Genomic DNA, 24,070 nt, shown 5'->3' on the forward strand with positions numbered 1-24,070 from the left:
GCAAAAACTCAATTTTCTCGTTTTGTCTTCTTTTGAACTTTCGTGTAAAAGTTCATAAAGCTATGACATAATATACTGCTTTCGTCTAAATACATACACTCTATTTATACACTCTAAAAAATGTCTGTTGAAAATTACTACAATTATTGTATGCAACCGGTGCGGTCAACAACAATTGTAGGTCTTTTTTTTGAAACATTTGGTTAAAAGGTGAAATGTTGAATTCTTCAAAATAAAAAATATGAATTTGATCGTAAATCGTATATCGTTCGTATAAGGATCGTTTTTTTTTTTATTATTATCATTGTTGTTCAATGTTTTTTTAATGTTGGTAAATTCTAAATGTTGAGAAAAGCAAAATCTGTAAGTTTTTATTTAAGTATGTTGCAAATCAGCTTTTAATTATGTAATGAAAATTCAACTTCTTTTGATGAAATAGTACTTTATTTAAACTTTATACATAAAAGTTTTAAAATATTTCCTGTATTTTAGGATTTAAAAATGTACCTGCTTTTGTAGTTTTTTTTTTTTAAATTTAAATGCCATTTGATTTTTCCAAAAACCTAATTTTTCGATATTTGTATTTGAAAATCATTAGAGCGGTTTATTTTATATTTTTTCAATTTAAGTTTTAAAATATTTATGGTTTTCAGTTATTTAGAGCTTATTTATATACGTTTTAAGTTTCAATTTCCTAAAAACAATAGTGACCTGTTTTCAAAATATTAAATTTAAAAAAAAAGTTAATATTTTTTTATATCCAAAATAAAAACGTCTGACAGACAGACGAACGGAATAGGGAACAACCTTTTTTCGACTTTTTTTACCATCGAAATGTCATGTTTGAGTAAATCTTGAGTTTAAAATATTCCTGAATGCAAAACTTGAAAAATACTTCTTATATGTATGTCGCAAGTAAAAAACATAAAATACAAAGCTGAGTTTAACGGAGCTGTTGAAAAATGTCACAAATTATCTAAAGAAGAACAATTATAAATGATTGTCAATACTTGATGTTTAAGACAAGACTGGACTACAAAATCAAACGTTTGTGACAACTTTTTTGGGTATATGGTGTTGAATGTATACAAATATACAATGAAATTGTTGAAAACGTAAGCTGTTTAAGACACATAAGAAGTATCTAAAAAGAATATAAAAACATAAAATATTGAATGCCGAAATGTTAAACAACTTTTAAAGTATGTTTGAAATTCAATGATTTTTCAAATTTAATTTTTTTTGGCAAGAGTTGATTTTCGTTCAAAATGTTGACAAAAATTCTTAATTGTCAACAGAAACGGATTAATGCTAAATGAATATTTTGTTTAAAATTAAATAATTTTCCAAATTTTTTTTTTGTGCTATCGAATAAACACATTCGTTAGTTTTTGATCAAAATTTTGACCAGAAACAAATATTTGTAATTTACAAACGAAATTACTGAATAAAGCAAAATATTTTATTTTTTTAAAGAAAGTTCATATTTATATTTATTTTGAATTCCGAAATTTAAAATAACTTTTAAATTTCAAACTACATAATTGTCTATATAATCTTATTCATTAAAATTAATAAGCAAATAATATTATAATCTTTCTGAGTGAATTTTTGTCTGTGATTACGATAAAATATTTTTTTTAAGAAAAGATAAAATTGCATTAAAAGATACGTAAAATGATGCGTTTTATGTCACTAAAGTAAATAATATTTGTTTATTTATTATTTTTGATTTGCTTTTGTATACGAAAAAAAAGGAGAAAGGACACTTACCCAAATTGAATTGCAGACAGAACTGATATTGCGCTCTTACTTTCAAGCACTCTATTTAGTTTCAAACAAACACTTATAAGTTGCCAAGAGCGTTGTGTTAATTTCTTCAAAAAAAAACTTTAAATAATGTATGAAAATCAACGAAAACTAAGCATATGTGCGATTAAACAAAAATACTGTTTAATTTTAAACAAATGTTTAATTTTATTACACTACAATAATTGTTGTAAAAGTCAATCGGTTTTAAGTTCATGTTCAAGTTCAAGCTTTATTGCGATCATTAAAAACAGTATAATTTAAATTAAAATAAATAATTAACTGAAATGAAATGAAATGAACAGTACTTTTAATAATGCCGTAGCCATTTTTGCTTTTTAGTACCATCCTAGCATCTTTATTGAATTGAACTCGGTTCCTAAAGTTTATTCCTTAGTACTTCTTTTCTAGATATAGGGAGATTGCTGCGTTATTAATTTTTGATCTTTGAACTTGTCCTTTTCCGCTGGCGTTTCTAAAACAAATCAGTTTTTGAAATAGCTTTCTTTAAGAAGCAAAACATTACGCTGTCATATAAGCAGGTGACAATCGACCAATTTAAGCCCTTAATAAAAATCGGTGTTAAAAAGTGCTGTAGAAATTTTACGAACAATTTTTAGAGTGTACATTTACGCATTAACATAATGACAATACAAAACCTTATTACCTTGCATCACTACGTGATCTCCATTTGGAGGCAGGTTTTATATTTTGTTTTCGTAACTCTTCAGGTTGAATGTTAAAATAACAACAACAGCAACAATCATATCTTTTACCTTCAACCTCGACTTCATTTCTTTCGGGTTAAAACAAAATTCGTTGTTGTTTATATATTTTTTGTTTATTTAGTTTGACTTGAAAATACGGAGAAGTTTAAAAAATAAATTTAAAAACAAATTAAGTTTTAAACTACTATTTTGTGTTGGTTTTGGATGAGAGCACATGTAAATTATATAATAATAAAAGTGAACAAACATAAAAACAAAACTGGACAAATTGCAAGTGCTGCGTTGTTGTTTATGGGTTTGAGTCTCTAGCTGATTGCCCCGCTTATACTCCAACATGCGGCTAGACGCTATAGTAGCTTACAGACAGTTGTCATTCGGTTGGAGCGTGCGACGGACGTTTTTTTAATTTTTTGTCGATCGTGAGTTTTGTTGTAGTTGCTGTGCATCATTATATTTGACACCACAGCTTTTTTTTATCGTCTTTCCCGACTTCTTTATCTACATTTGTAAATACATATAAACTCGTAGTTCCCTTTTTGATTTTGACTTTTGCGGTGACAGCAAAATTATTGTTAATTTATGTTAATTAAAAGTGTGAATTTATCCAGCAAGTTAAGATACCAAATGTGAAGCTATTCGCTGAAGTTACTGTCGATCGAGAGTCTTTGTTTGACACTTTGCCGTGAAGATGTTTCATTGTGTCTTATCGATGGATTACGATTACATTGTGATTAAATAAACTACTTTTAAAATTATCGATATAATTTTGCGAGCATTGATCCATTTATAGATTTACAGTTCGATGATCTGAATTCAGCTCAATTGTCATTTACTTGTGAAAGAAAATTGTGTATTTATCTTTTTATTGATTGCGTGTATCTACATTTACATATACATTTGATTAGCTGGGTGGATTTCCAATACAAAACAAAACAATATAAAATTATTCGATAACAATTTGTGTGTCTGGTGTGTAAGAGAGAGAGAAAGATATTGATAAGGAGAAAGAGGAAAAGAGATAAGCATTGTTGTTCATTTGAATTCGATCAATTAAAATAATTAAAACTTTTTCATCTTCAGGGTTTGTTATATCGCATGTGTGTAATCACTTTTGCTATATAAGCTAGAGAGGTATATCTAGGTTGTAGTTATTGCACTTTTTTAACGATTAATTTGTTGTATTTTGAACTTTGGATGTCATTATACGACCTAACCTATAATCAATTTTGCTGAAAGTATTTAATGACTAAGAAATTTCAAGAAGCAATTTTTATTTTTAGAATAAAAATTCCAAACAGTTTTTGTACTCGGTTTGATTTAATTTTGTTTACTTTTTTTAAATACATAACTACAAGATTTTAAAGGTAATCCCTTATGAATTCTTCAAAATCTTAGATTTGATGAACAAAGTGCAGATTTTTTATTAACTTAAGCTCAATTGAACCATAATTATAGGATTCATGGGGTTTCTTTACTCAGTTTTAAATGTTTCATTTAAAGTTATGTTAACAAAAATTGTAGATTAGTAAACAAATGTATTTTTTTACAATAATCTATCGTTTGTGATGTGCCACTTTTTTGTCAAGTTAGACAAAAATTGACAGTTTGTCGGAAGGATCAGAAAATCAGAGAAATTTAGAGTAAATAAATTTAAAAAGGGTGGCTTGTGAAATTAACAAAACTAATTTTGCCCATGTAAAGGGTTTTCAATAAGTGCAGGAATATATTAAAATGGAATAAAACAAGCTGTGTGTGAGGTATTAGGTTAGGTTAAAGTGGCTGTCCAAGATGGAAACGAACATACTTAGGCCAGTTTAATGGCCCATTGTAATACCACATCAACCTTGAGGCTTCCTTCTAAGCTCAATGGGACCAGTTTGAGTCCCTTACGAAACGTGATAGCCCGATTATGCTGATATGATTTAGATCGTTAAAGCGGAATTCTCCTAGGTAATTCTTGCGTTTTCGAGCCAGAGCAGGACATGTACGGAGAAGATGAAAAACTGTTTCCTCCTTTATCTCGTCCACACAGCTTCTGCAAGAGTCATTTGAGAATATGCCTAGTCATGTGGCGTGCTTTTATATTTGACAGTGTCCGGCTATGACAGCGATTAAAGAGCTTATATGCTTGCTGCTTAGAGATAACACGAACCTTGTTCCCTTTAAATGACACTTCTTGATGTTATTCCACCTGATGTTTGCCTTCTTCATAACGTGTGAGGAATGAACAAAATTATTTTTTTTATTTGTAAGACGCATGTATACCATTAAGTTTGGAATATGACATGATCCTAATGACCGCCTCGCCACTAAAGATGATTTTTCGGCCTAAATTAGGATCCTCTTCCTCTTCCAAACCAAGCCTAGTCAGCGAAAAAACGGCGTTGTCTTCGCTCATGAACATTGAGCTTCTGGATCAGTTAGATCTACGGTATTAGGCCCAAGTTATGACGTAAAATTCGCCAAGTTAATTCTGCAAAAGACCGAGTTCTTGTACTCGTTGAGGAATAGACTGCATGGGGTTCTGCTGTACACTTTCACGGACCGCGGCGATGTTCTCAATGATGATCTTGAGTTTATTGAACTAAGGGGTGTTATCTGATTGTTAACTGAACCATTCGTCTCAAATTTGGTAAAAAAAAAACGTTGAATAGTCGACTGTGAAGGGCCACCACGTCGAACGTAAAACAAGCGCCGTTAACGAACACTTATTTCGATAGTAAAGTTTTATCCTTTGAACGTGCTGTTCAATCGTGTGACTTGCCATGATGATTTTGGCACAAGCAACTGAATAATAAACAATAGATTTGACAGATGTCACCAAAATGAAATGGCGGCTAGGAGGCGCCAAAATCTACCAGCGCCAATTGAAAAGTCCTTTATTATCTGGTTATATTTTTATAAGCAAACATTTCGATACTTTTTTTCATTTGTAACAGCGCATTCTGTTCTGTTACTCCCTACATAAACTATCAGTGGTCACCCAAACCCATGTCTTCAATTTAAGTTAAGAAAATCGGTTTACTTTATGCAATGATCCAATGACCTAATGATGCCAGTGCTATTCTATTATGTGCACACTATTCTCCCTAACTATCCAAAGGTTTTTCGATAAAACGTAGTACTTTTTCGATAAAAAGTAGTAAGTAACCATTGATAACGAAGCAGATAGTCTCGATTCTTCAATATCATACCAGTCTTACGATCTTTTTGCATAAACTTGTCTAAAGCAGGCGTGGTGGGTGTTTTATTTGTGACAAAACATCTCTTTTAAAAACTAATGTTTTGACTGCACAGCACTCGTTTAAAATATTTACTAACTTTTCCAAGCGTTTTGCTGTAAAGTATTGACCTTTTATATTGCGCAACAGCTCGTAGAGAAGCAGGGCCTGGTGTGCGAGTAATGTGAGGGATGGAGGAGACCTTAAGTTTTTGTGCCGAACTCGAATGGCTAATTTGCCAAAGTACTTTTTATAACAGAAATTACCTGTTACAGTGAAAAATAAAATGTAAGCTGGCACAGGCGTTGATTGAACCTAAGACTTCTGACATGACAATTCTACACACTAACCATCACTTCACAGGTACTACTTCTTACGTTTTAATTAAACGAAATAAACTCCTAAAACTCATTTTTGTGAACATTTCTTATTGTATGAATCTTCTTCTAAAGTAAAATACGTACATATATGTATAAGGTCAACTTAGTCACGTAGCCATTCATTAATCTCATATTGTTTGTATTCCGTTGATCAAATTGTATGAGTCCGGATGAAATTTCAAAAACATGTCAAACAAAGCTGTATATAAAGCAATTCCGAATTGACTTAATTCTAAAGTCACATCCACAATGGTTCTTTATTCTCTGGTCTAAGCTATTTTAACAATTTGACAGTTTGCATTTTATTGTTACTATGAATTGAAAACCAATTAAAGTGCTGATCACGAATTAGTAGGAGGACAAATAGCTACACCGCCCCTTCCCGGTTCTTTTGAAAACATCAACAAAATAATGAAGATAGCTGGCGCTCTTTTGAACTCCGAATCAGCATATAAATTGTTTGCTCATCAATATAAAATAAAAATATTATTAAATTGCTTCTTAGATACTGGATGTACATATGTATATTGAAGAACACAAGCTACTGATGAAACTATTTATCGTTCTATCTGATCAGTACGCGATAGATCGTTTTTTAAAGTAGGTATACTAAAGTCTGAGTGCTTGTTTTTTTTTTAAATATTATTTTCTTGGCTCTCGTCTTGTTTACCCTATAAATTATAAAATTTCGTTTTATTTATTTTCTCGTAATATTTTTTCATCGACTTCGAATTGATAATGGCTTGAGAATACACCTACTCTAGATGTGTGCTTATCTCTCTTAACACACCCTTCAAGCTCTCTTGCACACAGTCACAGTTACAGTCACACTTAAACAAAATTAATACATGTATGGAAAAATGAGAACGTCTATCAACATCGAGTTTAAACATTAAACATCAATATTGTTTTTTTTTATTTTTTATTTTACAAATGTTTGAGATAAGAAACTTCGATGGTTGACAGTTCATTTAAAAATTTGTATTCATTTACCGTTAGTTTGTCATTCTCGGTCCTGTACGCAATACTGTTGCATTTTGAGTGCGAAGTGTTTTTTTGTTACTATTGTAAATTTGTTTTCGAAATTTCGATAAATAACAATCACAATAACTTTGAATTTTCGAAGGAAAGTGTCAAATACACATAAATAAAATTCTATAGTTTTCTTTTGGCGTAAGAAAGTTTTTTCTAATTACAAAATGGGTTTCGTGGATACATGTGCATGCACTAATGCTGCCCAACAGGAAAACAACAAGCGATTAAATAACTATCGACAAGGATTAATAAAACTAAAAGAACCTCTAGATGAATTCGAAGTTCAACCTATTGTAATTCGAAAAACTCCGAAATTTCCAACTCGTGAACGTCACATGGCTATTCGAAGAAAGAAATCAACTAACAATAGCTTCATCTGCTGCGGCCGCGTCGGTGGCGGGCCAAAGTCTTGCTGTCATCGGAAGTGTGCTAATGAGTAAGAACAATTGATTTAAATTTTGTTTTGAAAAAAAGTAAGAAAATATTATTTATTGAATGATGGAATTTAAATAATAATCAAGGTTATAAGTGGGGCGAGGGGTTCTTTATGGTATTTGTTTGTTTTTTGATTGAAAACAAAAGGTATCAGAGTATGAATGTATTTGTTCTTTATTTTAGTGGTAGTTGAGCAATTTTTAAATAAAATTGCCGGCTAAACATTATAATAGATCAATTAATTTGCGCTGTTTTTGAGTTTTTGTATGTATTTGTTCTCTTTATATTTTGATAATAAATCATTTGTGTTCGTTAGAAAAAAAAAACGTTTTGATGGCGTGAAGTATTATTGTTGTTATTAACTTTGTCATTGCCAATAAAATGTAGACCTCAGCTTTCCTCTGAAAAAAAGTTATTAATTAGTAATAAGTAAAAACAAGAACATACTTAACTTTTTTTAAAGATGTTAATGCTTTGCTACACAAATAATTATTGTTACTACTTTTGACGTGATAGTTGAAGATAATTTGTTAGTTCTTAAACATTTCCATAGACCAGGGCTCAGATCATATTTAAAGCGAAAGAAAAAGTATTGTTCACTTTCAAAGTGTTTCCCAAAAAAAGCTGAATTTTCTACGTTAACGATTAAATTTTTAATGCAAACTTAGAAGTTTTAACAAATTTGAAGAAAAGAAAAAGTTTCTCAAATTTTTTTTAGAATAAGCTTTTGAATAAAGTGTAAGTTATTTAGTGCTTTTTTAAACATTGAAACCCTCTTCAGGCAACGTTTTAATTCGTTGTTTTGTCATATAAATAATTTTTAGAGAATATTTTGCTAGAAATAAATAACTTATTGTAATTGTGTAAGGATGTGGTATATTAGTGGGAGAGATATGTAAAAGGTGACAAAATATTAAAATAACAAATCACCCAACATTTTTTTTTTAATTTATGAAAATTATATGCATACCGTTACTTTTGACTATACTACAAAAAAAAAACAATATAAATCACTTAATGCAACATATGTTTTCTGATCCCACTCTAGAGCACGTTACGTATAATTGTCCGTGTAAAAAATATGAAGTGCTCAAATCTAACCCTAGACATCACTTGGCTTTGAGACTTATTGATAGTCAGTCCCAATCTAATTAGAAATTGAAGGCGTTTGAATCGAATTGGCACATCTGTGGGTATAATAGGGATTCGCGGTAATAATATATTTTCACCTCGGAATTTGCCAATTAGAATGATGGCTTCGAAAACATTTTTTAATTACTAATCGCGTGCCGTTGCACAACCGTGGTGGGTTCAAATTAATAAGCAACATTACTGGAGATCCAACCTTCAGTTGTAAATTATGCCTGGTAAATCTAATGAGTTCAAAAACTCAGCTGGGTAATTTATAGCTTCGGTGGCATCACAAATTGTATCAATAGATTTGTATGACACCAAGTCTCCTGGTTACAAATGTTGTATCTTGAGATTTAATTCGTTGACAACCACATTGTTTGCTGCTAAAATTGCTCTTTCTGCCAGCCACTCATGATTTGTGCATTGTATTTGTATATCGGGAAATATCTGGTCAATGAGAGCATCTTGTGAATCAATAATCGTGCAAAAATCGACCTGTAATTTTATGCATTCAGTTTCATATGTAGTAATTTTTCCGTCGCCTATATCTAACAGTTGTTTTAAGAATGTGTCAGCGGATGGATCTTTAAGCATTTGAACATTTGAGCATCTTGATGCAATTCAACCATAGCATTGAGGAATATAAAAAATAGATAAATACCTATTCTAAGATCTATCAAATTTATATGCAACATTTTATTGAAATTTTTTAAGCCGTTTCGGAGGAATATGGCATCTAACACTGTGATAGGAGAATTGTATGTAATTGATGTATGTACCTGTACATATTAAACTTAAATATTATTTGTGTTCTATATTATTCTGTTAAAATTATCATTTATTAAGTTAAGACAGAAATTTTGAGAAATTCCGAGTGTGAATTTCTTATTTATCACTTTATAAGTTCTCTTATATATTTGTTCTCCGATATTTTATATAATTAATATTTATACTTTAGGGTGGCTGCAAGAAATATTGTGCACCAAATAAAGTACAAACATAAGGTCACTTACAACCTTTAACCATTGCTGTGCGAATAACATTGCAAGTGACAGGTATAGTTTTGAGCTAATTCCGAATTTGAGAAATCACTTTTTATGACAGAACTATTTTTGTAGGATTTGTCAATTTCTCACAAGAGGCAGTACCCGTGAAAACAAACTTAAGATTACTCCATGAACTCAGTTTAAAAATAAAATCAAAGTTTAAAAATGTGGACAAATAAAAACTTAAATTCTAAAACGCGAATAAAATTAAATTTTTTGTATTCAAAGCAAAAAATGTACACTTAGTTTCAAACATTTTTTTTTGTTAAGATATTTTCAACTTTTAAGTTATATGTAAATGATCTAAACAGTTACAGCTAGAAATTCTGATAGGTCTCTTCAAAAGTAAATTTTCACTAACTTTCACTAACTTTTAAACTATACATCTAAAATATTATAAAAACTCCACATGCATTCTGAAAAAGTAAGATGACATAAATTTAAAAAAAAACAGCAAGTAAGTCTCTTTCTTTGTTAGTCTTTCCATCTCCATTTAAAATTTGTAAGGATAATTTAATTGTTTGGAGGTCTTTATCAGAGATATTATATATTGTGTTTTATTTAGTTGACACAAGTGAAAATGAGGTCATAAGTTATAAGACTTACAAATAAAGCATACAAGTTTATGACATTTCAATAGCGCCCGTTAACCACACCTAAAACTTTGTTTTTTAGGTTATGTTTTACTGATACTGATGCATTCAAAGTGATTGGTAATACTTTTACCTTTTTAATTCCCTAAAAAGTGACAAATTGGAACGAACGAACTGCATTGCGAACACTGATTTTTGAACTCTATGGTTCGCGTGAATATGTTCTGCAGAAATATCGATATCTTATATACATTTATCTTAATTTTCTGTAGTGCTTTTGATAGCTCCATTTATTCATTTTGCCCTTCCACTTGGCTTATCTTTTCATAACTGCGCTTAACAAAGACATGAACTATGTATGTTGTATAATTTATCTTCCATAACATTTTTAAAGAGAAAACTACAATATACATATGTATGTAGTAAACTATCTTGGTAGCCAAAAATAATTAATCAAAACGGTTGTCGGTAAAATATTATATAGTATTCTAGATTTATACCCTTTTAATATGGTTTGCCGTATACCGGCTGTTGTACGTCATTTTATCACTTCCATTCCAATCCAGTGAGTTAGGTTCTCTTATCTTTTCCACTTGAACATTTGTGTGAAAATCAAGCCGGTAATGAGTCAATTTTTCCTCGATTTAATAAATGTGAATGGAAATGCATTTATTTATCGTGTCGCAAACATACTTAATCAGAAAACAAATACAGTTTTGTTGATTAATTTAAATTAAATCTTATTGTTTTTGTGCTGTAACTGAAAGATGCATAAGCCTAATTTTTGAGTGAACTGAATAGATACAGTGACAATTTTGTAATTTTTGTATGAGACTTTTTAAGTGCTGGACAGTTAAATCAAACTTTCAGTGTCTTCAATGAAACTAAATTACTGATGTAAAATTTTAAGAAAAAAGGGGTAGATCACATACCTTAGTAATGTTTAAAAAGCTAACATTGATTTTCTTAGAGACCTAGCCAGTTAACAGTTTAATTTTGATTATCCTAATGGATCAAAGTTTTTCATTTTTTCACGATTTGATAAAATAAAAGGTCTGTGAAGCTCCATCAATGCCATTTATAAGCTATTATTATGGAGCAGTTGAGCATGGGGTCGTTATAATGCAAATTACTACAGCTGGGTATAAGGGGATCTTGAAGAGAACATTTTCTAAGTATTGTAACATTTTTTCACCTAAGTCAGCTTGGACAGAGTAGCAAAATGTGCACTTCCTTCCATCGTCGTAATTATGTGATAAAAGCATTATCAAATATACTTTGGGATGTTAAACTTAGTGAGGGTGGTCGTCAGTGTGATCGAAATTTCGTTAAATTATGTATGATTAATGGCGGAACAATTTTTATTTTTATACTTATTCGGTTGACTTAAAAATACATTTATTTTTCCTGTATTATTGGAAGCTTTGTTAGTGAAGGAATGAAAAAACTAGTGGTTACTTTTAGATTATTGTTTTGAAATTCTCTTCTTAACATCTTAAGAGAGTAAATAGCATCAACAGCATAATACGCATCAAAATGTACAAAGTATTTTCAAAAACGCCTATTCATATTCAGTTGAAGCGGAATGTAAGTACATATTATTCATCGAAGAAAAATCATTTAAATAAAATTCTCTTTACTGTCAGGAAGGTGTATAATGATTATTAATCACAAAATGATGCATACTCATACAAGGTGTGTTTATTTTTGGTTAATTAGTCATGATATGTATAATTAAACTATTTTGTGTGCATTTTTCTTTTCTTGCATACAAAACTTGCAATTAATAACAAGTGTTAAGGTCACAACGCAGTCCAATATTGTTATGATATTAGCCTTCGTTTAGCTGTCATAAATTGTATATCTTTGGTGTAATTTTTTTTTTAAATTGTCCAAAATTTGAATTGGTGACATTCTTTTGAAGAATTACATAGTAAGTGACGTGCTATCGATAAAGGAATTCATTGAAGATTGCTTCCTTTCATCAATTCAAAAAGCGTTTTATAAAAGTTGGATAGAAAATATAGAAATGTAACTCGCCACAGTAATAAGTTCTACCATTTTTCCGAATTCGTTTAATCTACAAGTAAGTTTATTGTACATTCCTTTTGCTCGGGGTCCCTAGTAATTTGACCTGAAGCACATTAATAGCCTGACGAAAATAACATAAATTATAGTTATTTTCCATTTTTTGCTAATTTTTATTTAAATGGCCGGAAATATAGCTATCGATCATTGTTTAAATGCTCATAGTCATAACTAGCACCCATGACTTAACATTAATTTCGTTACAAAAAATATTCAATAAAATTTCTTGTACTTGGAGAAATTATCATTGATATTATATGCTTGCATCAGAAGTTGTTTTTTGGAGGTTTTATTTTATAGAGTTTTTCTTAAAAATGTATCACTCGTCATACTAAAAATAATAATTTTAAGGGCGATGATATTATATTGAAAAATAGTATATTTTAAGATTTGAATGAATTTGATTGCTATTTAATTTAAATTCTTTTTCACTAAAAATAAGTCGGCCCAACATTTAGTTATCTTAAAATGTCCAAAAACATTAAAATGTCCATTAAAACATACGTTACAGACAACATTCTAAATTCTGTTAGATTGTGACCTGACCTATCACTAACTCTATTAAGTTATGAACTATCACTTACGGAACACACGTTAAATGGCATTTTGAAATTAAAAAAAACAATGTGACAGTTCCGAAGCAATGCACAAGTATGTATATTTTTATATTGAAAGACGCTAAATACATATGGCCGTTTTTGAGAAAATAACAATATTCAATTTTTGACCAAAGAGAATCTTTTTAAAACCTTAATATCCAAACTTTGAACTCAATTAACCTAATTGTTTAGGCTATAAATTTGAGGTCAGACAGACAGACGGAGAGCGGAATCACAGGACACAATTTGTCCAACTTCTCTTCAATTGTAATGTAAAGTTTGACTAAAATCTCGAGTATGAAATAGTCATATAGTTCCTTTAAGTCACAAGTCAAAAAACATCACTAAATTTTCATAAAAGTCCTTTCTGTAAAATTTTATGTAATTATCTGCTAAAACTAATGTACTTCAAGTGGGTTGGGTACGATTTCATTCACTTTGTCACTGTCGATCAACAAGTCACTCTCGGTTAACTGTTAATGTTTACATTCGCCGCATGCATGTGAAATCTCAGATAACTGTTAAAGCTTACATTCATGTTTTTTTCTTTACAACAGTCGACATTTTAACCGACAACTTTTCAGTCGACATTTTTTATAGTCGACATTTAAATGGGCAACTTTTTTTTTGTCGATCAAACTTCAGTCGACATTTTAAGAGTCTGTAAAGTTTTCAGTTGGCCAGTCGACATTTTTTTTGTCGACCATTCGTACGCCACCCACTTCAAGTTGATGTTTCCACTGATTCTTAAGAATGGTTCTGTGCAGAATATCGGAGAGTGCTTCACAAATTTGATAATTAGACCAACAGTTTGTGTTTTCTATGAATCAATAATCAATGTATAACATTTTTAAGCGGTCCCTAGACGCTCAATTTTATTGTGCAAAGTATTGCACAAATATTCAATATTTAATACAATAATTTAGTTTAAAGCTGATAATTGTGTCATGCAAACAACATGCTGAATGATGCTTTCCTTATAGATGCTGCTTCAAACGTAAATGGTTCCTCCAAGTTTCTAAGAAACTGCATCGCGTCAAAATAACTTTTCTATAATTGGTGCGCAAGGAACTAAAAATATCTGTATTCCTTGCTGTTTATAAGCCTCGTGATCTCTTTCCCTTTATTTTGAAAGTAATTTTTCATATTGTTCACTTTTTACTTGCGACATATTGGAATATGGCAAGCTTTACATTGGTATAAAATTACGAATTTGAGATTTTAATCAAACATGACATTACGATGGTATAGAAGTCGAAAAAATTGGGTTGCCCGATTCCGTCCGTTGCCGATTCGCGATAGTGGTTTTTTTTTCATTTTTTAAGACTATAGTTAACAGTAAAAATTTGTATTATTCTTAATTTGGTGTCTTTTAATATATAAACAATATTTTTGTATTGCTCCAGGAGGGTACCCCTATAGAACCGTTATTTCGTTTCCGTTTTAAGTATTCTCAAAAACTAATTAACCGTTTTCAAAAATGCTTTTTTCTCCACAAGCTGACTCAATAATATTTGGAAAAAAAATGTTACTGTTCTGTTATATTGCACAATCTTGCAATATTATTCCTAGATGCTTAATAATATTGTGCAATATCAAATATTGTACAATAATATCGAGGATGTCGTTTAACATACAATAAAATTTACTTACATATACAGGATGAGTGAAACTAGTAAAATTCTGGTTAGAAGCTGTATTAAAATGGCCTGTTGGCCGAGACCTTATTATTTTGAAAAAAGTAGTATTTTGATATCCATTAAAAAATTTCTTTTATTTTAAAATTCTTTCTTTGCAAATCTTATTCAAAATCTTGAGATTAATAAGTTTAGATTAAATAACATAATCAACACAAAACTGCAAACATATAATCATAAGACATATGTAAACTTTAAATGAATTCATTGACTTATATACGAACTGAAAATGTAGTGCTGTATGATACACCTCCTCTTTTCTTCACTATTGAATTGAAAATATTTGTTAGTAGCTGATTTATTATAATTATAACAATACAAAAAAGATGATTTATGATATTTTGACTTTGTGTACGCCTTCTGTCATTTATAGTTCTTGCGCAATTAATATTTGCCACCGCCAGTTGTTTTGTTTTAGTTTTTCTTTTTTGTCTGTAATTTGTGTGACTTATTTATTTCTATAAGTGACTAGAACTGTTTTTCAAGAAAATAGCAATGAGTCAATAATTACAGTGAGGAACAATGTAAATTGTTTGTTGCTACGAACTTAATTTTTAATACGATTCAAAGAGTTCTTCAAAGAATCAGTTTAAGGTGTTTGACCTTATATTTTGTTATATCATATAAACAGAATTAAAAGAATTATTTATAAGAAAACAAAATTAAAAGCTTGTAAAATTATTGTTACAATTATTTGTTCGTTTTGAATCGTGCAATTATTTACTTTAGTTCTGAGTGTAAGCCAACAAAATCTATCTTACCTCATTATATCTCTTGTTACATGAAATTAAAACTTTCAAATGGTAGTTGAAAATTGGACTCATTCAATCTCAATAGCAAACAAATTAAATTACTACATAATTTGTAAGGTACTTCAAAGTAGAAAATTTAATTTTAGATCTACAGGTGCGAGTTAAAATTATGATTATTATATTGTTCATTGACCTCATCATCATCAGCATCCACAACATGAACATAAAATTCTGTAATTTCTCAATTTTTATGGCCACACACAAAAAGCCAATTTATATTTCTTGTGGCCCTTTAAATTATAAGAAAAATAGCACGTGTTATTTTTTCTAATCATAAAAACGATTGCGGTTAATAAACTAATAGCTAACCAGATGTTAATTGACTCATTAATTTTAGTTATGTTCTTTTTTATTCTTATTTTCCTTTAAATAAAAATGAAACGTGAAATAAGAAATCTTTTATTTTATTTTATATACTTATTTAAAATTGGATCAATTTTGTTGTTTGTATGTATCGAATATGATTTTGAAATATTTTTAGGATCAAAAGAAAGCGAAAATTCAATGGCCAATAAATTTGTCATTAAATAAATTTATATGTGGGTTGTTTCAATATCAATTATTGTTCAGATAGACATAGGTACGAGTACTTATGTATTTTCTCTATAAAAGTCTATTTCCATAGTTTTAAAAAAGAATTGAAGAAGAAAACTGAACATTGAACAGGGTTCTTCAATACTAATAATATAATTTTTTTAAGAAATAATTTATAGTAAAAAATAATACTAGGCATATCCTTTCAATTCAAATTTTCTAACCTATTTGCATAGTTGAAGTTCTTGAATTGATTGTGTGGTACTGGCAGAGACCTTAAGGTGTTTAATCACAAGATCACTGTTGCCAATAATTATGATTACGCATTCGAGAAATGACACGTTTAGGATAATGTTTTTGATAAATTACGATTGCTTTATTGCTTTAGAAGCAAACAAATCATTAATCATAGCATAACTTAGCGTACCGCTAGTCTAAACAACATACGAAGCAGGTACAAGTTTAGGATGGAGATGATTTTTAAAAGTTATTCTTAGCTTTTTTAAGCCACAAATGCGACTATTCTGCTTATTGACATAGGTTCTCTGGTGAAAATGGGTTTCACAACTGAAGGTAATTTTTCCGTGAACACTAATTTTGATGCATTTCAAATACTTAATCATCGAAGATGATTACTTTTCGAAGACTTTTGAGTTCTCGAACTTTTAAAGATTTTTTAAAGAGCTTATTAAAAAGATTTACGAAGAATCGACATACGACGTTCACGGTCTGTGATAAGATGTGAAAATCACTAGGACTGTACCAACAATTAAAATTTTTCCACCAGTTCCACTGTTGGCTGCGGAGAAGGACGACGACAAATGTCAATTTCGTAAGCTGTGACTGCAAAATGTTCACCATTTTTGTAGTGAATTTTTAGAACTTCGGTGCTTGTAAAAGCCTGTTTTATTCTACTACCAGTAATGACGGTGTAGGTGTTTACGATTATCTTATCAAATTTTAAAACTTATTAGCCACGTTTTTTGGTATTGAATATATAGTACAGTGAGAAATTGCGGTCAATTCTTTATATACTTGAATCGAGTTGAAATGAACAAAACATTTTGAAGAAAAACCTGTGTGGAAGAGTTGGTTTTATAGAAAATGCATTATGGTGTGTTTATTTGTATGTTTGGTACAAAAAATATAGTTTTGTTTTAATCAAATTAAAACAAAATTGCACATGGAGCAGGTAGCACATTCTTATATGGTGCTGAACTATTCAGTTCTTCATTGTTTAACACGAATCAAACTATCTCACTTGCACTTCATAAGAAACACCATTCGTATTTTATAAAGTGCTGTCAAAATTAATCATTTGATCATCTTTTTGTTTGGTGGAAACACCAAAAAGATTTATATAATCTAAACTATCTTTTCTATTTTTTTCTCTTGCAAAATAAGCCCAGTTAGTCCATTTTCATTAACAATGGAAAACACAAGATTCCAAATGCACAACTACTCAACGAACACTGCCATCGAGATACAACTGCAATATCAATCGTACTAACATTTAAGAACGAAATTACATAAGATCCATTCGAGACACGTCAAAACCCATCCGTAGTAAGATTCTAATTTAACTTTTATCGGCAGTATTCATACTGCGGATATTGTTTTTGTTATTCTTGTAAAACCCTACTATACTATTGATAGATAACAGCTGTTCAAAAAGCGGTCTGTTCAAAATCAAATCTTTTTATTGCCAAAGTTAAAATTATTGTTAAAGATAAAAAGCTCTAATTGTATTTCCAATTTTTAAACATCATGTGTAAGGTTCTATAAGTTCAAATCATTCAACTATTCAATAAGTTCTTAAACTTTGATTTTAAACAATATATTCATACAATACTTTAACTATTCTAATGTTAATACATTTTTACTCAAATGATCATTTTCTTTTTGTGTAGCGATGAAGAAGAATATGAGTGATATTTTACACGTGTGGCACTGTCACTCCTAACTTTGAATATTGCATAAATTTCACCACGATGTTGACATATTCTGCAGAATTGCCTTCTATACTAACTAGACAAACTTAGATGTAAATTTATACTACTTAGGTACTGACTGCTTAGTGCTCAGCTCATATTTCCAACGATAGCAAAGCATGAAGCTATTCGTAGTACGAGTATATTCGCCATATTTTCCATAATTTAATGTCATTTTCGTATCTGAGTGACACATCATGGGGCGATACTGTTACTGACGGTGATGTGTTTCGTTAGAACTATAGAAGTAGACACAAACAACCGCCCATCAAAATATTGTCACTGTCCAAACAAAGAAGGTGCCTCGCGCACTACTGAACATCATTTATGACATCAAGCCAAACCAAACCAAACCATACTCCTGTGTCAAGGGCAATGAAATCACATGAAATATTTCCTTATCTGAATCCAATATGAATTTAATTTATATTCAACATACTGACATTAGGTACATTTCTTTTTCTGCAGTATGTTGCTTCAATGAATTATACAAAAGCCTTCTTTCTGATGATAAACATTATTAATATGTGATGTTTTGTTTTGTTGTTTTTTTATTTGAGAATAATTCAATATTATGCGAAACAATGAATACAAAAGCATTGCGTTCCCCCAAAACAATAAAAAAAGCCGATTTGCCGCATATTTTTTGAATTCATTTGTAAGAGAGTTTTTTGATTACAAATCTACAATCGACGAAAAAAAGACGATACGAAATTGAACAAAAGATTCCAAAAAAAGATGAAAGTATTATATCTGCCTTCTGCCATTTCGTCTTTTTCTTTTGTTTTGTTTTTATTATATTTTTGCAACGTTAAATGCTAATAAAACCAAATTACTTTTGTATTATTTGCAATTTAGTTCGTCTTTGAGCGGTAACAAAAATACGACGAAGAAGATGAAGACATCCAATGTGCGTTTAATTGAATAAATATTTTGTATACAATTTGCCTCAAAATGTTTCACATCGGCAACATTTTGAAAACACAAATATAATTTTAGAGACTTAATAGTTGATAGTAAATTTTCGGCACTATCCAATTTACTCTTTTATTTCTTCAAGGTGCATCATCCCTAGAGCATGAATTTAAGTTAGTTAATACCACTAAATCAATAGATCAACTAATTGGTTATACAAATAGTTGTTTCGTAGCTCTCACGGATAAAATTGGTATAAATTGGAAGGATGGTGATTTTTTACAAACAAACATTTTTAAATAGCTAAAAGAGACGGATTATGAGTCTTAAATTAATTTTAAAGATTGAAGTAAGTTTTTGTGTGTGAAATTTTTAAAAATAAAATCATTTTTAATATCCAGCTGGACTTCATTTGTACTGCAATAAAATAACAGGGGAACACAACGTTGCTAAAATACCTGAAATACCTGCCTCGGCTGGCAAAACATCGATCCTTTACGGTTGTCAACGAAAAATTTCCCAAAGGGTCAAATCACAAATGTGCCATTGTCAGTTGACATCGCCAAGATGGCTGATAAAACGTGTTGAGAAGATTTCTCAACGTTCATTGTAAATTATTGCAACGTCCAACCTAATAATTTTAAGAAAACTTGTCACTATTTACTAAATAAAACAAAATATTTGTAAACATAGTTTAGTTTAGTTTAGTTTATTCATCAAACAGATATTACATTAATTATCTTACAGACTACTTAAAATTAAAATTAAATTAATATTTTAAAAAAAGCAAAAAATAAGTAAATAAATCACACAACAATATTCTAAAATAGATCCTACATATGCACAAAAAAGAGATTGAATAGCATAAGGGTCTGAAAAGTCTGGAGTATGGAGTTAGCTTTGGCAGTAATATATTCAACATGTTTGATAAAATTGAGTTTGAGGTCAAGAACAATTTGCATTTCTTTTCATTGACTCTTTCAAGAATACTACTGCCAATATTATATTCGAAGAAAGTAGAATAATAAGAATGATAGAATGAAAAACATTGGCATTTTGAAACGTTTAAAGATAATTGATTTTTCTTGCACCATTGAATAAGCATGTTAAAGTAATCTTGCAAGCGGAGGCAATCATCAGTTTGTTTTATGCATCTATAAAACTTAAGATCGTCAGCAAAAAAAAGTCTAAGAGAATTAAGAAAAATATCTGACATGTCATTAATAAAAATTAAAAAAAGTAAGGGTCCCAGGTGACTACCTTGAGAGACTCCTGATGTAAAAACAACATTACCAATTGAGACAAATTGAATGCGTCCTATAAGATAAGATTTCAACCATTGCAAAATATTTGAATGAATAATATAATAATAAGTACTTAACTATCTTTATAGCTCTCTAGTAAGAAAGAAAGTGCACCTTCCAGTAGACAAAACAAAGACTAGACCAAAGATACTTAACGAGTTCTGTTAATTTAAAGATCCAACAAAATTGGTTAACTTAAATTTAAATTTTCAGAAAAAAAAAAAACGATGATAAAACTCTTATCTGAGTACTTTTAGGCTTATGATTCACTGCACCCTTAAGTTCTTATTCGAATTGAAAAAAATATTCAAATAAATATGGCTCCCTTCCCCTACTGTAATTCCTTTAAGGGGTTGCTTATTGGTTTTTTGATGTCAAAATTCAAAAAACGAGAGAACTAAACGCAGCCTGAACCGATAAGTTTGACAGTTTTAAAGTTTCTATCTGATATTTAAAAAAACAGTATGTGTCAGAAAAGTGTCAAAAGGACTAAGACGTTACATCGTATAAACATTTTTGCCTACAACATTAGCTTATGTTTTGATAAGAAAACAAATGGAAAACTTCAACATTATAATTCCAAAAGTAATCTGTTTCGAGATTTTCACCAACCATATTTAAACGACACTGCGGCTCTACTCTGTTTCTCGTTTCGAAAATTAAAATTTCTGAAAACGAACATTATGCACTCTCTATTTCGAAAATAGAATGAAATTTACATTGTCGTTTTCGAATGTCAAAAGCTTTCTAAAACGGACAATTTTCTTCATTGCTTTCGATATTCATCCAAAGAGCCACTGAATGCATTTACTTGTATTATGATAATAATGATTTCATAAACTCTTTATTAAGAAATAAAAATTATCTTCTGACTGCAAAATTTGTTTTGTTATGATTTCTCGATTTGAGAATATTTCATACGATACTCGAAAGAACTAATTCGAAAAGGGGAAAATTATTTAGTAGTATTTGTACCTTTTCGAATATCTTACAGAGTACGAAATTAAATTTGGAACGAAAAACATTTTCGAATAGAATTGACTTTTGAAACTAAATACAGAGTAAGGCAACTGGTCGACAAAATTACGTTTTTTTTATGTCACACAAACAAACCAATATTTATTTAAAACTGCTTTAAAAAATCAAAAACTGTGTTTTTAAGATTTTGTGAAAACTCAAAATATTTCTTAACAATGAACTGTATGATGAATTTACAAAGTACAAATCCCTTTCTTATAGATACAATTTAAATTATTTCAGTATCGTACCTAGGTTTTGGAAATGTTCATTAATTTAGGATGTTTTTTATAAAGGGTGATTTTTTAAAAGCTATAGGATAGTTTTTCAAAAACAAAAATACATAAAATGCAGACAAAGGCATGAAATCTTTATTTGAATCGATATCACTGTCCATATAATTTAATGTTTGAAGATTGTTTCATGCAAATGTTGACATTGACTGCCCCTCAAATGGTCCATCTACTTAATCCAATTTTGGCATATTCTTTTCAACATTTCAGCCGGTATCTCACGAATAAATGTTTCAATGTTGTCTTCCTATGCGTCAATTGAAGGGGCTTTTCTGTATAGACATAAGCTTTAACAAAGCCCCACAAAAATAGTCTAAAGGCGTTAAATTCCACGATCTAGGCAGCCAATTGCCGGTCCCGAACGTGAAATAAAATGTTCACCGAACTCGCCTCTCAATAAGTCCATTGTGGCGAGTGCTGTGTAGCATGTGGCACCGTCTTCTTGAGACCACATTTCATGCAAGTCAAGCTCTTGCATTTTGGGCAAACAAAAGTTGGATATCATCTTACAGTAGCGCTCACCATTCACTGTTACGTTACCATTGGCATCATCTTTGAAGAAGTACGGCCCAATGATGCCACCAGTCAATAAACTGCACCAAACTGTAACTTTTTCTGCATGCATTGGTAGCTCTTGCAATATTTCTGGCATTCACTTCAAAATCGATAATTCTGCGAATTTACGAACCCATTTAGCCAAAAATGAGTTTCGTTGTTGGGACACAATTTTTCGGTAAAAAGTGGATCTTTGGCCAACATTCCAAGAACCCATTCACCAAAAATTTTACCAGTAATTCGTTCGGCTTCAATTCTTGTACCAGCTGTATTTTAAAAGGTATCACACCTAAATCCTTCTTCACAATTTTCCACATTGTTGTGTGGCAGAGTAACAATTGCTGCAAATGGCGACGAATCGATAATTGATGGTCATCATAAACACTGGCTGATACAGCTGCGATATTTTCTTCAGTTTGCACTCTACGTAAGCGTGTTGGTATTTTCATGTCCAACAAAGTAAATTTGGTGCGAGATTTAGTCACACTAGCCCGAATAACCGCTCAGTGGATTGATTAAACTAGCCATGAAATGGAAGAAGCGCGCAATGAACTTTCTGATCAGAGCACGCATTTTGATAATAATATTCTATAATTTGCAAGCGTTGTTCGTTTGTAAGACGATTTGTGGTTAAATTATAGACCAAACTGAAGATGTTTGACAGTGAAGCAACTTATGAAGATTTTTTTGAATATTATAGAATTCTATTGAATTTGGAAAAAAGGAATTATAGATTTGAGAAACCATTGTGAATTTTATTGAAAAAAGCAACTTCATAAATTTAGATAGCCTCAAAAAGCCGTATAAATGCGTTTTTTTTTTCTTTTAAAAACTTATTTTTCAAAAACCCTACGTGATACCATAGACTAACTAATAATAATATTATTAGTGATACATTAATTTTGTAGTAGGATTTGAATTGCGGCCACCAAAACTCATCTAAAAATTGCAATTTTATCGCCAGCGTCTATGAAACATTCAAAATTTTCTAAAATATTCATGAGTTATACAATTTTTAATGAGTCCGAAATTATTTTGTCAAAGGTTGCCAAAACTTTCTTCAAACTTTCCGTTGATATTGGGACACTTTTAAAAAAACCTTTTTTAAACACCAACCACAACTGCAACTGTATGCGACCCAGTGTGGTGTATTTCATATTTTTAAGATTAATCTCATCATGTCCAGAAGAGCATGAAAAGTAATTTATAAAAATCCGCAAACACTCAACACCTGCTTGTATTTTGTATTATATTTTATTCTTTTCCCATATCTATGTGCTTACATTTTGGTCCGTTTTAGCCTTTTGTTTTTGTTTACAAATCAACACAAAGAAAAAGCTTCAACCCTCTGAAATATACTGAAACACTTCGAAAGCTCAATATTTACACTCCATGCAGACTTCTCTCGTTGCGTTCGTCGTTGGTATGGTTGGTATCTGAAATTTTCAGCCCAAACGCTATGCCAATATGTACCTTCTCTTATGTTGTGCATCTGTCAGATTCAAAATATCTACGAGTATCTCTATCCCATCAAAATGTTGTTTACGTTTCACAGTCTGATGGAGAATTCTCTTCAAGTTCAAAGCTTCCCCCATAAAGGCCAGTGCCTTCTTTAGTTGTAGCTGTATCTGTAGTATTAGCACTATAGAACTGTATTGATGGGATTGGGACTGACTGGCTAGTGGTTACGTATTAAGTTTATGGCGGCAGGCTAGGAAAACCCTCTCTGTGATGTCGGCAAACAAAAGATAAGGCCAGTCTATAACTATGACGTAGCTCGTTCGTCGCTCGTTGTGCGATATACACAAACCGGCCGAATGTATCTAGAATCGTGTTGTACTCGACAAAGTAGAGACATACGAACCAACCGATTAAAATGCGACC

At 30.5% G+C, this 24,070-nt stretch overlaps 1 protein-coding gene across 4 annotated transcripts in view; it reads left to right on the forward strand.

Moving 5' to 3' along the window:
* The window catches only part of LOC129944201 (four and a half LIM domains protein 2), a 230,180-nt gene that overhangs the window by 105,063 nt on the left and 101,047 nt on the right, over nucleotides 1-24,070 (forward strand). The window contains exons 1-2 of one of the 4 annotated variants that reach the window (XM_056053466.1): nucleotides 2,839-2,956; nucleotides 7,138-7,609. The exons of 1 other annotated variant lie outside the window; for it this stretch is intronic. In XM_056053466.1, coding sequence (XP_055909441.1) covers nucleotides 7,338-7,609 — 272 coding nt within the window. In that variant the 5' untranslated portion in view covers nucleotides 2,839-2,956; nucleotides 7,138-7,337. Of the gene's footprint in view, nucleotides 1-2,838; nucleotides 3,044-7,102; nucleotides 7,610-24,070 lie in introns of those variants that run through there. 2 more of the 4 variants (XM_056053464.1, XM_056053463.1) reach the window with 2 other exon arrangements.

This window comes from Eupeodes corollae, chromosome 2 (assembly GCF_945859685.1).
Source record: "Eupeodes corollae chromosome 2, idEupCoro1.1, whole genome shotgun sequence".
NCBI lineage: Eukaryota > Metazoa > Arthropoda > Insecta > Diptera > Syrphidae > Eupeodes > Eupeodes corollae.